At 36.1% G+C, this 13,254-nt stretch overlaps 1 protein-coding gene across 1 annotated transcript in view; it reads left to right on the top strand.

The window, feature by feature from the left end:
* LOC118801317 (NACHT, LRR and PYD domains-containing protein 3-like) overlaps window positions 1-8,457 on the top strand; it is a gene marked incomplete at its 3' end in the record, with an annotated part of 38,598 nt that extends 30,141 nt beyond the window's left edge. The window contains exons 12-14 of the mRNA XM_036561573.1: window positions 2,899-3,075; window positions 5,196-5,369; window positions 8,316-8,457. Coding sequence (XP_036417466.1) covers window positions 2,899-3,075; window positions 5,196-5,369; window positions 8,316-8,457 — 493 coding nt within the window. The remainder of the gene's footprint in view (window positions 1-2,898; window positions 3,076-5,195; window positions 5,370-8,315) is intronic.
* Window positions 8,458-13,254: the final 4,797 nt, after the last annotated feature.

Here is a 13,254-nt window from a genome sequence, read left to right as displayed (position 1 = left end):
ACTACAGAATCATGTCTGTTTTTAATGCAGTGCTACATGAGGGACAGAAGATCCCAGCCAGCATATACTGGTTTTTGACCTAGTGCTTCTGATCTCTGCTTGTGGGCTGCTCCTGTGAGGTGGAAGGCATGTTTCTTTCTAGTATTATTTTGGCTCATACATCCGTTCGCCAGGGTGTTAATTACCTCCTCACTATTCAGGATTACTGCTACTAGATTTCATCACACATCGAAAAAACAAGATGGCGCAAGTGCCTCGATGACATCACATTTTATTCCATATTCTCAAGGTTCATTCCATATATTCAGAATTTTCTCTCATATATATATATATATATATATATATATATATATATACACACACACATACACACACACACACACACACACACACACATACACCTACATAGCCACTCTAAGGAGGGGCTACACCTAGCAGATTAAACAATGTCTACCCCTGAGCATGTAAACAGAAACCTCTGTCTTACTTGACTCGAAATGTTGAGCTGGAATTCTCCTGGATGGTGTTGAACCTGGATGGATCTGGAGATACTCAAGTGCTGAGGATGTAGTCTGGGCTGTTCTAAGCAACTTCACCGCAGCAGCAGGGCAGGCGGATGTTCATAGTTCTCTGTGGCTAAAATCAAGCTGTGTAACATTACAGTTCATTCCCATGTGTACGACTCAAAACATGTAAAAAAAGTTACAAAAAAGATCTTGACTTTATGCAGTGTTGACTGTTTGTTGTGAATTCCCAAGCTAATGACTTATGATAGAATGGTAGACGACGACGACGACGACGACGACGACGACGACAACAACCTTTATTCATAGAGCACTTTTCATGCCAGAGGCAGCTCAAAGTGCTTTACAGACAGGTGGTAAAGCTTAAAAGTAAAACAAGAAACTATGAGTTCTAAATTAATCATTTAAAAAAATGACAGATCAAATTAAAAAGAAAAATTAAGAGATGTAGAATGGTAATTTAATGCTAAATTAAAGAGATACATGTTTAAATGTTTCTTAAAAGTGTGACTGAGATTGTCCAATAAAATGTGAATTGAGCTCCACAGTTTAGAAGCAGAATAATGAAAAAAGAGAAAGAGTCTCTCCACATTTGTATTTTACTGAAGGTACCTGCAGATCTAAGATCACATGTTGAAACATAAACAGACAAACATTATGTGATGTAAGTGGTCTGTTAAGGTCATTTAGAGCCTGAAAAACTAGGAGCAGGGGCCGTATTACAGAAACATCCTATCTTTTTGCCTTAACTAAGATCTGACAGGTCAAGATAGGATTTTTCACAAATTCATATTATAGGAGCAAATCTGCAGCTTCTTATTTTATCTGAAGTTAGGAAATCTTAACTTACTTGATCAAAGTTGACAATCCACTGTCATGCCTGTTTCTTAGCAAGCAACCTCACACCCCAGCTGAAACAAACACGTAAATCAAAATCAAGTTAATTGACAACTTTCACAAACCCAAGGACACTTTACAAATACTCACTTTGGATAATTGTAGTGAGCAGCGAAGAGGAAGTTTTTAAGTTGAACTTTAAAAGAAGAGAGGGTAGAGCAGTCACAAAGAGATTGTGGTAGAGAGTTCCAAAGTTTGGGAGCTGTAGCACTGAAAGACCTGCTGCCCACAGTCAAGAGTCTTGTGCCAGAAGATCTGAGGGAGTGAGAGGGACAGTATGGATGAAGAAGTTCACTAAGGTATATAGTCTGTAGGAACTTGTAGGGCTTTGAACATTAGCAGAAGTTAATACTTGATACAGGAGGACATTAGTAACCAGTGAAGCTGATGGAGGATGGGAGTGATGTGTGCAGTGCGTTTGGTGAGAGTGAGGATTTAGCAGGGAAACCAGTGAAGAGGGAGTTGCAATAATCAATGCAGGAGAAAATGAAGGCATTGACCAGCATTTTGGCATTAACGTTATTGAGCAGAGGGTGGATACGTGCAACATTACATAGAGAATGCAAGTAGAATGCAGTCTTAGTAAGTGCCTTAATATGGGGCTCAAATGAAAGCAAAGATGTAAAAATGAATCCAAAGTTTTCACTGACTTTACAGGGATACCATCTACATTCATAGTGAGATCAGAGAAATTGGAACACAGTGTTTAAGGGCCAACTACTAAGACTTCAGTTTGGTCTTTTATTGTATTTTTCTCTTTTTGGATAATTTTGTTCTAAAATAAATAGCTAAAAGCTCCAAAGTGAGAGGGGAGATTAACAGTAAAGCAATTCAGAAGCTTAACCAACACAACAGAATGAACCTAAACCCCCAAAATACTTGCTAACCATTATTGTAGTATTGCACATTATTAAATGTTAATGAATACATTAGTTAATGTTAGTCAACATGTGAAAACCATATTAACTAATGTGGTTATTACTTATTAACTTAATACTTAAGTTAATAATTAATATTAGCTCACCATTATTAATCTAGTACCTCATGTTGTTCATGTTAACAAATACATTGCTGAGTAGTAGTAAGTGTGTATTGTACAGCAGTACCTATAGTATCTATATAAATTATTAACTCTGTAGTACTGATATAAATGTAATGGAACTTCTGCATGATGTGAAAACAATAAGGGGTAGCCTATGTCAGAACAGTGTTACAAAAAAAAAAAATCAGACTTGAAAGAATCAAAATGGTTTATATTGGCAAATGTGAGATTCTCATTTGTTTCCTACTAACTGCTTCAAACAACACTGTTAAATAAGTAGGATGTGGTGTAGTTCCCAAACCTTTCCTCAATACAGAATATTTATCTGGCTCAGAAAGTCTCATGTGCAGAGCAGACTGCTTGTTACTAGTCACCAATGCTGGACAAATATCTAAACCACTTAGGTGAAAGTCATATTTTTTTTCCTCTCTGCAGGCTGTCTGGCTGCAGTATTACAGGTAAAGGCTGTGCTGCTCTGGTTAAAGCTTTGAAATCAAATCCCTCATCACAGCTGAAACAGCTGAATCTGAACCGGAATAAACTAGGGGATTCAGGAGTGAAGGAGCTCTCTGATCTACTGAAGGACCCACACTGTAAACTGGAGAAACTACAGTGAGTTACTGACTTACTGTATCTACACACACAAAAACAGTCACGTTCATTGGCATGTTTGAGATAACAATATTGTAACATAACAATATGAAGTAAAATTAAGCTACATAAACTATTTTCATTGTTTATATATACACACACACACACTCTGTCTTTCTGTCATCTACATATACAGGGTATCTGCTGTGTGAGATTTTTAAAAGGGCTAAAGCTACCTATCGGGTGGAACAGTGTTTTGTATGAGAGTTCAGAGTACTATAAACACACACACACACACACACACACACACACACGTTCATTTTAAAACTCTTGTATAAATTTATTATAACTTCACACACTCACTGTTTTAGAGCTAAATAGATATGAGGTGAAAGCCTACACTTGTAACGTTAGCTGAGGTGATGAGCGATGGTCTGTCTTTAATATCTTAAATAATTTTAATTACTGCCTTTCGCTGTGTAAATTTGTTGTACCGTGATCTACCGTGACTTTTTGTGGTCTGGTTCTGGCTTTATTTTAATGCAGTAATGGCAAAATGCTGAGTAGTGCACTGTGGCACACACAAAATTTGAACAGTGCTTGAAGTCGCTGAATGTCGTCTCACGTTGACACTAAAATGTTAGCACTGGTGTGTGTACCTTCATTAAAAACTATAGAACAGAATGTTTTTATGATTTCAGTTATGATGTGGAGTGTCCGGCGTGCTGTGGCCTTTAGAGGAAACATGGAAACTGAGGCACAGAAATACATCATCTTTACATTTTAAAGAGGAATTACACCCATTTTTCAAAATTGCTGCATAATTAAGGGGTTGAAATGTAAATGAAGTCATTGAGTGGTTTGATGTGAAATGGTTCGCTGTAGAGGCTCCCCATGATTGCCATGTCTACAACACAAATACAGCCATTTTATTTACTATCCAAAAGCACTAATGACCCTTTGATGGTGTTTTTAATGATGTTGATGCTTGAAATTTTTGCGAAGTTCCATGATAATAAATGGCAAAATAATGATAAAATCAGAAAAAATAGCTCATTTAAATAACTTTAAATATGAATATTTTTTCCCTTACAGTGCCCTGCATGTATGTCTCCACAATGAATGGATTTTAAAAATACGTTTTAGGCCAAAATCATCTCAGTACTGTCATAAACCAAATGTCTCAGAAAGCACACAGTGAATTCATAACCATTTCATTTTATAACTTTCTGTGAGGGAACGTTTAGAGGTAGACATCTGGTTCCCATCACCACCACTCCCTATAAGAGCTTCTCTTCCTCAGCCCCTCAGCCAGCGTCTCTCTGCTGGAAAACAAATCTCCAAGTATAGATTCAAGTCCATAATTATTTACATACAAAATGCCTTAGAAGGCCCCTGACTTAAGCTGTCTTCCAAATGGGACAGGCTTTGCCTCGGGAGTGTGCAAATTCTGCCTCTCGATTGGACTGCCAGACTGTAATATAAATGTGCACTCCAGAGTTTGGATTAATTAAATTCCATTAGCTCAACTGATTTAATTTAATGATGGATTGTTTAGACACACTTGATATTGAATGGTAACTGTAAACACTGGGCTTCCTCAAGAAGAGGTTTAAAGAACACAGACATAAATCAAAATGTTTGTACATATTTGTTTTATTATTGAGAAAAACAGTCGGTTGTCATTTTTATCTGTGGTATTTAAAGAATTTTACAGCACATTAAAAAGAGACACAAACAGACTTGTGTCCCACAACAATCAAGTTCTTGCCACTGTTGTTTTTGTCATCAGGTAAAAAACAGCTGCCTCCAAACACTGTGGCAAGGCAAAAATATTGTATAAGCATAGACTGAATTTTAACATGTTATAACGCGATAAACAGTGGGAATGTGTGATTTCAGTGCATTTCCATGGAGGTTACTCTGAATTAGCATGTAAGTGAAAAAAAACTGACTTGAAACTTAAAGCACTTCAAAGATTAAAATTGTGTATCTAGTGAAGCCTGTGTGGACTGAAACATTGATAAAAATGGATCCATATCTTACATTAAATATGTGATTATAAATGCCTTTCCTCTGTATTGTTTTGTGCTGTGTCTATGTTGAACTTTAAGTTTGAGGAGTTTTTCATTTCTCTACAGGCTGTATGACTGCCGTGTTACTGATGATGGCTGTGCTGCTCTAGTTAAAGCTCTGAAATCAAACCCCTTACACCTGAAAGAGCTGGATCTGAGAAACAACACATTAGGAGATTCAGGAGTGAAGGAGCTCTCTGATCTACTGAAGAATCCACACTGTAAACTGGAGAAACTAGTGTGAGTTACTCATATTACATCTAGAAAACCTCATATCCTTTACTTTCACAGCACGAGAACTGTAAGCAGAGTGCCCTCAGGGCTGTGTGCCGAGTCCCTTGCTGTAGATGTGGCCTTCCAGAACACCAGTGGAATTCCATAGTTATTGGACTGATCAGTGGCAGGGACAAGATAGCGTACAGGAGGGAGGTGGCAGATCTGGTAGCCTGGTGTCTTGACAATAATCTGAGCTGGACACACCACTTTGCATGGGTGAGACTGAGGTGGAGATGGTAAATCAAGACGTTTCGGCAGTGGCTGTACTTTAAGAAGGCTGAGGAAATTTGGCATGTCAGCCAAAATTCTCAACAATTTCTACATGTATAGGATCAAGTGTTCTGTTCTGCTCCATCACAGTACCATATGGGAGCTGCACTGTTCAGGACAGGAAGGCTCTCCAGCATATGATCAAAACTGCACAGTCCATCTCAGGAGCAGCCTGACCCAACTATTCGCTTGCAATCTGGGCAACCTACAGTTTACCCAGGATTGTTTTATTGCAGTTTGAGGTACATGGCCGTGTAAGGCTGTGATATGGGAAATCTAATTTAATCTAATCTAATCTAGGTTCGCTTATAAACTCTGGGCAGTAATTCCATCATGCTCAAATTTGTTTCACATTTTGTTTTTCAGTCTTACTGGGCTAAACAATAATCTGACCACACTGAGGTGGAGTATGAAGCCCTTTTTGTCACATGCACGCTGACAGAGATTTACTCTTCGATCTTACCTTGCAGACAATGGTGCATCATCAGAGACTTTAGCACTGTTTGGATGGGTTTAACATGGTTTAGTTTTCCATGGGAAGGTGGGGTAATGTAAATATTACAGGCATTGCTCAGTTGTTTTTAGTTCCATCTGAATGCGTCTTGAGAGTCATTTTTACTGCATGCTCCCGTGTCAGTAAAGATACCAGCACCTTTTACCTTCTGTAACATGAGCAATAAAATTACTTCAGATAATATTAATCCTGTGTGAATCAACATGTCAGTAAAAATGCTACTCATATCATGTGGAAAGGGAGTTTAAGTTTGGAGGTTAGAAGAAGCACTTACTTGGGTTCTCTGATGAAGCTGAAGTCAGCTTCTTATTCACCAGCTTCAGTTTCCTGTTCCAACTTAAATGGTGGGGCAGTTACAGTATTATGACACCTGAAGAGCAGGAGTGTAACTGACGCACCATTTAAGGTGGAATGGGAAAATTCAAAACAAGAAGTTAGTGAAAAGCAAGCAGAATTCAGCCTGATGGATTTTAGCCACCTGCAGATCTAAGATCACATGTTGGAACACAGACACACATTGTGATGTAAGTGGTGCGTTAAGGTCATTTAGAGCCTTAAAAACTAGGAGCACTGGCTATATTATCTTTTTGTCTTAACTAAGATCTGACAGGTCAAGATAGGATTTTTCACAAATTCATATTACAGAAGCAAATCTGATCTTAATTTAGGAATCTTATCTTACAGCTTCTTATTTTATCTCAAGTTTGGAAATCTTAACTTACTTGATTGAAGTCAGCAATCAACCGTCATATCTATGATTTTAAACTTTTGGAAATAGATACACTAGGAAATAATATATAATCATTAATCATGAAATATATATAGCATAGTGTAAACCTTTTTTCTTACACAGTACACAGAAATGTGTACTAGGAGAACATGCTGTGATCAGACTCAGCATTCTCTCCTTAATTAAAAAAGTTTTGCTTTAGGTTCATGTTTACAGATTGGAATTATATAATTGTAAACTGTGTTTCAATGTTACAGATATACAAAAAATGACCTAAATTACTGAGTTTTTCAATAAATTACTGATATATTCTTACTTGAGTAATTACAAAAAAATTACTTACTATTAATTTACTGATTAAAGTACTTTTACTTAAGAAGGGATTTCCAGTAATCTTTCCACCCCTGCACACAATGCATCTGAAAGTATGTTATTTATTTACATATGTAATTTACACAAATGTATATAATTGTGTATAATTGTGTATAATTAACTTAGTACTTTAAGTGCAGAGGTGTGTATAGTAGCCTCAATGTATACAAGTAAAAATATGTTGTTATTGCAGTGAAATACCTTTCTGAAAACCAACTTGAGTAGAAGTACAAACACATCAGTTCAAAAGCCACGGTTTTACTGAGTAACTCAGAACTGAAATGGTATTGCTCACTACATCCAGCATCTATCAGTACAGGAACTGAATTTTGTTTTTGTATCTCTTTTTGGATAATTTTGTTCTAAAATAAATAGCTAAAAGCTCTAAAGTGAGAGGGGTGATTAACAGTAAAACAATTCAGAAGCTAAACCATTCTGTTGTTGAACCTAAACCCCAAAAATATTTGCTAACCATTATTGTAGTATTGCACATTAATGTTAATGAATACATTAAATGTTAGTCAACATGTGAAAACAATATTAACTAATGTGGTTATTACTTATTAACTTAATATTAGCTCACCATTATTAATGTAGTACCTCATGTTGTTCATGTTGACAAATGCATTGCTGAGTAGTAATAAAGTTATATTGTACAGCAGTACCTATAGTACCTGTATAAATGATTAACTCTGAAGTACCGATATAAATGTAATGGAACTTCTGCATGATGTGAAAAATAAGGGGTAGCCTAATGTCAAAACAGTGTTACATCAGACTTGAAAGAATCAAAATGGTTTATATTGGCAAATGTGAGATTCTCATTTGTTTCCTACTAACTGCTTCAAACAACACTGTTAAATAAGTAGGATGCGGTGTAGTTCCCAAACCTTTCCTCAATACAGAACATTTATCTGTCTCAGAAAGTCTCATGTGCAGAGCAGACTGCTTGTTACTAGTGACCAGTGCTGGACAAATATCTAAACCACTTAGGTGAAAGTCATATTTTTTTTTCTCTCTGCAGGCTGTCTGGCTGCAGTATTACAGGTAAAGGCTGTGCTGCTCTGGTTAAAGCTTTGAAATCAAATCCCTCATCACAGCTGAAACAGCTGAATCTGAACCGGAATAAACTAGGGGATTCAGGAGTGAAGGAGCTCTCTGATCTACTGAAGGACCCACACTGTAAACTGGAGAAACTACAGTGAGTTACTGACTTACTGTATCTACACACACAAAACAGTCACGTTCATTGGCATGTTTGAGATAACAATATTGTAACATAACAATATGAAGTAAAATTAAGCTACATAAACTATTTTCATTGTTATATATATATATATATATATATATATATATATATATATATATATATATATATATATATATATATATATATATATATATATATATATACATACACACACACTCTGTTTTTCTGTCATCTACATATACAGGGTATCTGCTGTGTGAGATTTTTAAAAGGGCTAAAGCTACCTATCAGGTGGAACAGTGTTTTGTATGAGAGTTCAGAGTACTATAAACACACACACACACACACACACACACACACACACACACACACACACACACGTTCATTTTAAAACTCTTGTATAAATTTATTATAACTTCACACACTCACTGTTTTAGAGCTAAATAGATATGAGGTGAAAGCCTACACTTGTAACGTTAGCTGAGGTGATGAGCGATGGTCTGTCTTTAGTATCTTAAATAATTTGAATTACTACCTTTTGCTGTGTAAATTTGTTGTACCAAGAGCTACTGTGACTTTTTGTGGTCTGGTTCTGGCTTTATTTTAATGCAGTAATGGCAAAATGCTGAGTAGTGCACTGTGGCACACACAAAATTTGAACAGTGCTTGAAGTCGCTGAATGTCGTCTCACGTTGACACTAAAATGTTAGCACTGGTGTGTGTACCTTCATTAAAAACTATAGAACAGAATGTTTTTATGATTTCAGTTATGATGTGGAGTGTCCGGTATGCTGTGGCCTTTAGAGTAAACATGGAAACTGAGGCACAGAAATACATCATCTTTACATTTTAAAGAGGAATTACACTCATTTTTCAAAATTGCTGCATAATTAAGGGGTTGAAATGTAAATGAAGTCATTGAGTTATTTGAATTTACATACAAAAAGCGTTACTGAACAGTGAAAAAACAATTTTAAACTGTTGTCTCTTTCCTTAGCTTATCATTAGTCAGAAATTTCTACGATATGTTAATATTAGCCAGAATTCTTTTTTCTTCTCCACTCTTAACTAAATAAACTGTTTGTTAAACCTGCTCCTGACAAACAACAGGGCACAGTGAATCTCTCTTGCTCTTTTATACCGTTTTTCTTAAGTGTTTGTTGAGCTGTGTGAGGAGACTTTCTTCTTATTTTCTCTGTAGGCTGTATGACTGCAGTATCACTGATAAAGACTGTTTTTTGGTGGGTGATTAGCCACAATTTTTGTATGTACATAATGAGTGCCTGATGAATACTGAAGGACAATGGGTACAGTATTTAATTTGATTAAAACAAAAGGCTATCTAGAGTAATTCAGTGAGTAGAAGATAAACTGATCTCTGAAAAGCATAAAGTTGAAGATGAAACATTCTTTTCAATATTAAAGCAAAGTTAGTGTTTTATTTTTGTTTTGTATGATTTGAGTGAAAAACACCAAGAGATTTGAGCTCTCAGATAACTTTTACCAAGGTCTCAGACCTTAATTAGCTTGGTAGGGCTATGTTTCACCTGTTTGCTCTTTGAGGAGCAAACACCTTTTGTATGGCTTGGAACCATTTTTTGTTTAAGCCTTCTTTTTAGGCTTTTAAGTAGTTTTGGGGTAATTTGTTTCTTTTGTTTTTTTCCAGGCCTCTTGTCTTTCTTTTGTTTCTTTCCTTTTTATATAAATACCCACCTGGGCTAAGTACCATACCAGTCACCCCTCTACAAAAGTGTGATAAAAGGCTGCTGTTTGCCACAGCCTTAAGTAGAGGAGTCCACAGGTGTGCCAGGTTGGGCCTAATCAGCCTGAGGGCTTCTGGGAATTAGAGTTCCCTGAACTTATGGCACCTCGCCATCGTTGCCCTCTGCTGGCGGCTGGTGGTGGAGACTGGGCCCTTACAACAACAACTGCAGTACACAGCAATCCTCCATTATTTATTAATTAGCACATATAGTTTAGCACTCCTCTGATCACAGCTGGGACATTTCCAACTGAACTCAGCAGCTGCTCCTTTTGCTGCTTTCGTAAATGCTCCAACTCTGCCTACAGGTACTGCTCATCCTTGCAAGATGTTGAATCTTCCCAAAACTCAAATCAACTCTACATTTTAGAAAGTTAATGCAAAAACAAACATGCAACAAATGAAATATAAAGGTAAACTTTGCCCTTTCAGAGACTTACAAACTTTCAGAGACTTTTAAGTACAAACTTACATAGAGGCAAGCACATAACATTTACTTTACAGCACAAATTTAAGTATATAATGTTACCATCACAAATTGGAAAAAATGGCAAAGCAAAACATAAATTTGTTACATGACTGTTCCCCCCAACATCCATTTGTTCATAAACCCAAAGACCATCTTCAGGCACACATACATCCTGTCTGGCCTGGAAACAGCAGTCTTGTGGATGTCTTCCTCAATTACTGGGAACTGCCAGTACTCATTGATGAGATCTGGTTTTGTAAAGAACTTGGCTGATCTTTGGGGTAAGACTACTCTACACAAACCCTATTCAGGTGACCTTTACTGTGAACATTTACAGTGAAATATGTCATGAAATTAATTTACAGGTAATATACAGCTACAACAAAAAGAGTAGTGCAAAAAACAAAAAATGTACAATATACAAATATACAAATATATACAAAGTGAAATAAAACAACTGAACCAAAGTAATATACAAAACCTTTGAGATATTTATCTCTATAGGCAACATCAAATCAGATAGTACTATTAAACTGCCTGAAATGAAAACCAGAAGAAGGAGTAGTTAACACATCATGAAAAGACAACATATAACAAAGATAAACTTGTCTTGACTTTACATCAAATTAGATTCTAGAGGGTTTACAGCATCTTGAGAATTGCTAGCACTAGAAAAAAAGGCAGAAAAAAGCTTTATATATTTATGCTTCAGTGGTCTTTTTGGTTGAGACTGTGAGGCTTGGCTGCCAGCATCACATGTATTATCTCGTCTTCTGATGAGAAAGGTTCTGATTGAGTTGACTGCATAATTTGTTGATTTGAAGTGAAAAGAAAAAAAAAATACAACCTCTGTAGCAAACGCTTTTAAAAATTGTTATCTGCAAATGTTCACATACTGCTACATTATATTTGATTAACTTATAAAATAAAACAATAAAATAGTAATGCTGGCATGTGAAAAAAAGGTAATACTTATTAGCGTAGTAACACTTAAGCAGGTTTTACAGTTTGTCTGCAGATTTTGTAGTCAACTAGGAGTCTTTCTGTTCTTGTTTTAAAAATTTTCACCCACTCTTCCTTGCAGGCCACTTCTAGTTTTGCAGTATTCCTGGGCCGTCTTTTCTTTGAGTGTCCAGAGTTTCGCACATGCCCAAATTTCAATTTGGTTTCTTTCTGTTTTTCATTTTCCATTTTTAAGTTAATCTAATATAAAGTATCTGTGGAAACATTTTCATTTTTCATTTGAAAAATCAATAATAATTGATTTTGAATAATTTGGTCAGGGCTGCCCGAATTTTCAATACAACTGAACAATGTCACAAAAACCCAAACTCTGGTGTGGACATTAGCAAATGAACTAGATGTGAAAACAGGTATAGGTGTTTTATGTGTTTGTGTGTGTGAGTGGGAGGGGGCGTATAAAGACAGACATGTGTTTGGGTATTTTTTGTGTATTTGTGTCACTGTCGTTGTATGTGTGAGCTGCTTACTTGTTTTATCATTGACAAACTGTGCCTACTTGTTTATAACAGCTGACTGAAAAGCACTGGTTTTGTTTGTGTTCACAGTCAGTGAAGTATTAAAATCAAATCAAATTGTGATGAGCTTTCTCTTTCACTTCCTAGTTATATTGGTAGTTAATCTAACGTGTAAGACTTTCAGACTTTCTTTGAATGTTAAAAAAAATTAACCCTTCTGACCGTGATTAGTGTGTTCACATCTGATCATCCTGTCCTGTTTTCTGTCTTTCAGCATTTTCATATCTAACTAGGTATAAGTCTCCCACACTGGGGATTATGAAGAGAGGACAACACTCTACTCTACACTCTGTGATTCTACATGCTAACGTGTTTTGGTCTTTACTGCATTGTCTATTATGTATATTATTACGATGGTTGTATATAAGCAAGCAAACATGAACCGTGTTTATTAAAGTAAACTTACAAGTGAGTTTATGTAAAATCATACTGTGACCATGCTGGAAGAGCTGAACTGTGTTATTGTATCTGTGTGTGTTACTGTATTGACAACATGTGTATCTGGCTTTGCATAGTGCATGAAGTCTGTCTGTCATTTAGCTAGTCATAGCTGTCAGTAACTTTTCACTCATGACATTCTGGTTCCATTTCTACTATCTACTTAATTTTAGTAAAACATTTTTAGGCTCTAGTATAAATGCCCTGAGCCCTAAAGCTGGCAGAATATAATTTTCAGTGTTTTGAATCTGCACATATATGTGTACAATATGCTCAGCGCAGTGTGTTTTAACTTTACAATGATGTAAAAACCTTAAACCCCTAAAATACAAAATACATTGTAATAAACCACACAAAATATTTCATTAATTTTAAAAAATGCCACTTGTATCTCACCATTTTGTTACACACTGGGTAGTGATGTCAAATGGTTGCACTTGAATTGACTTTTCCCTTTTGACCATTGAGAAATGCTGGTTGACTGAAGATATCTGCTGTTCAGCTGTGTCAAACTGAGACAAATCAAGACAAAGCCTAAAAAGAAAC

The sequence above is a fragment of the Colossoma macropomum genome, unplaced genomic scaffold, assembly GCF_904425465.1.
Source record: "Colossoma macropomum unplaced genomic scaffold, Colossoma_macropomum, whole genome shotgun sequence".
Lineage (NCBI taxonomy): Eukaryota > Metazoa > Chordata > Actinopteri > Characiformes > Serrasalmidae > Colossoma > Colossoma macropomum.
Note: the sequence above shows the minus strand (reverse complement) of the source record. Positions and strands in the feature narration are given on the sequence as shown.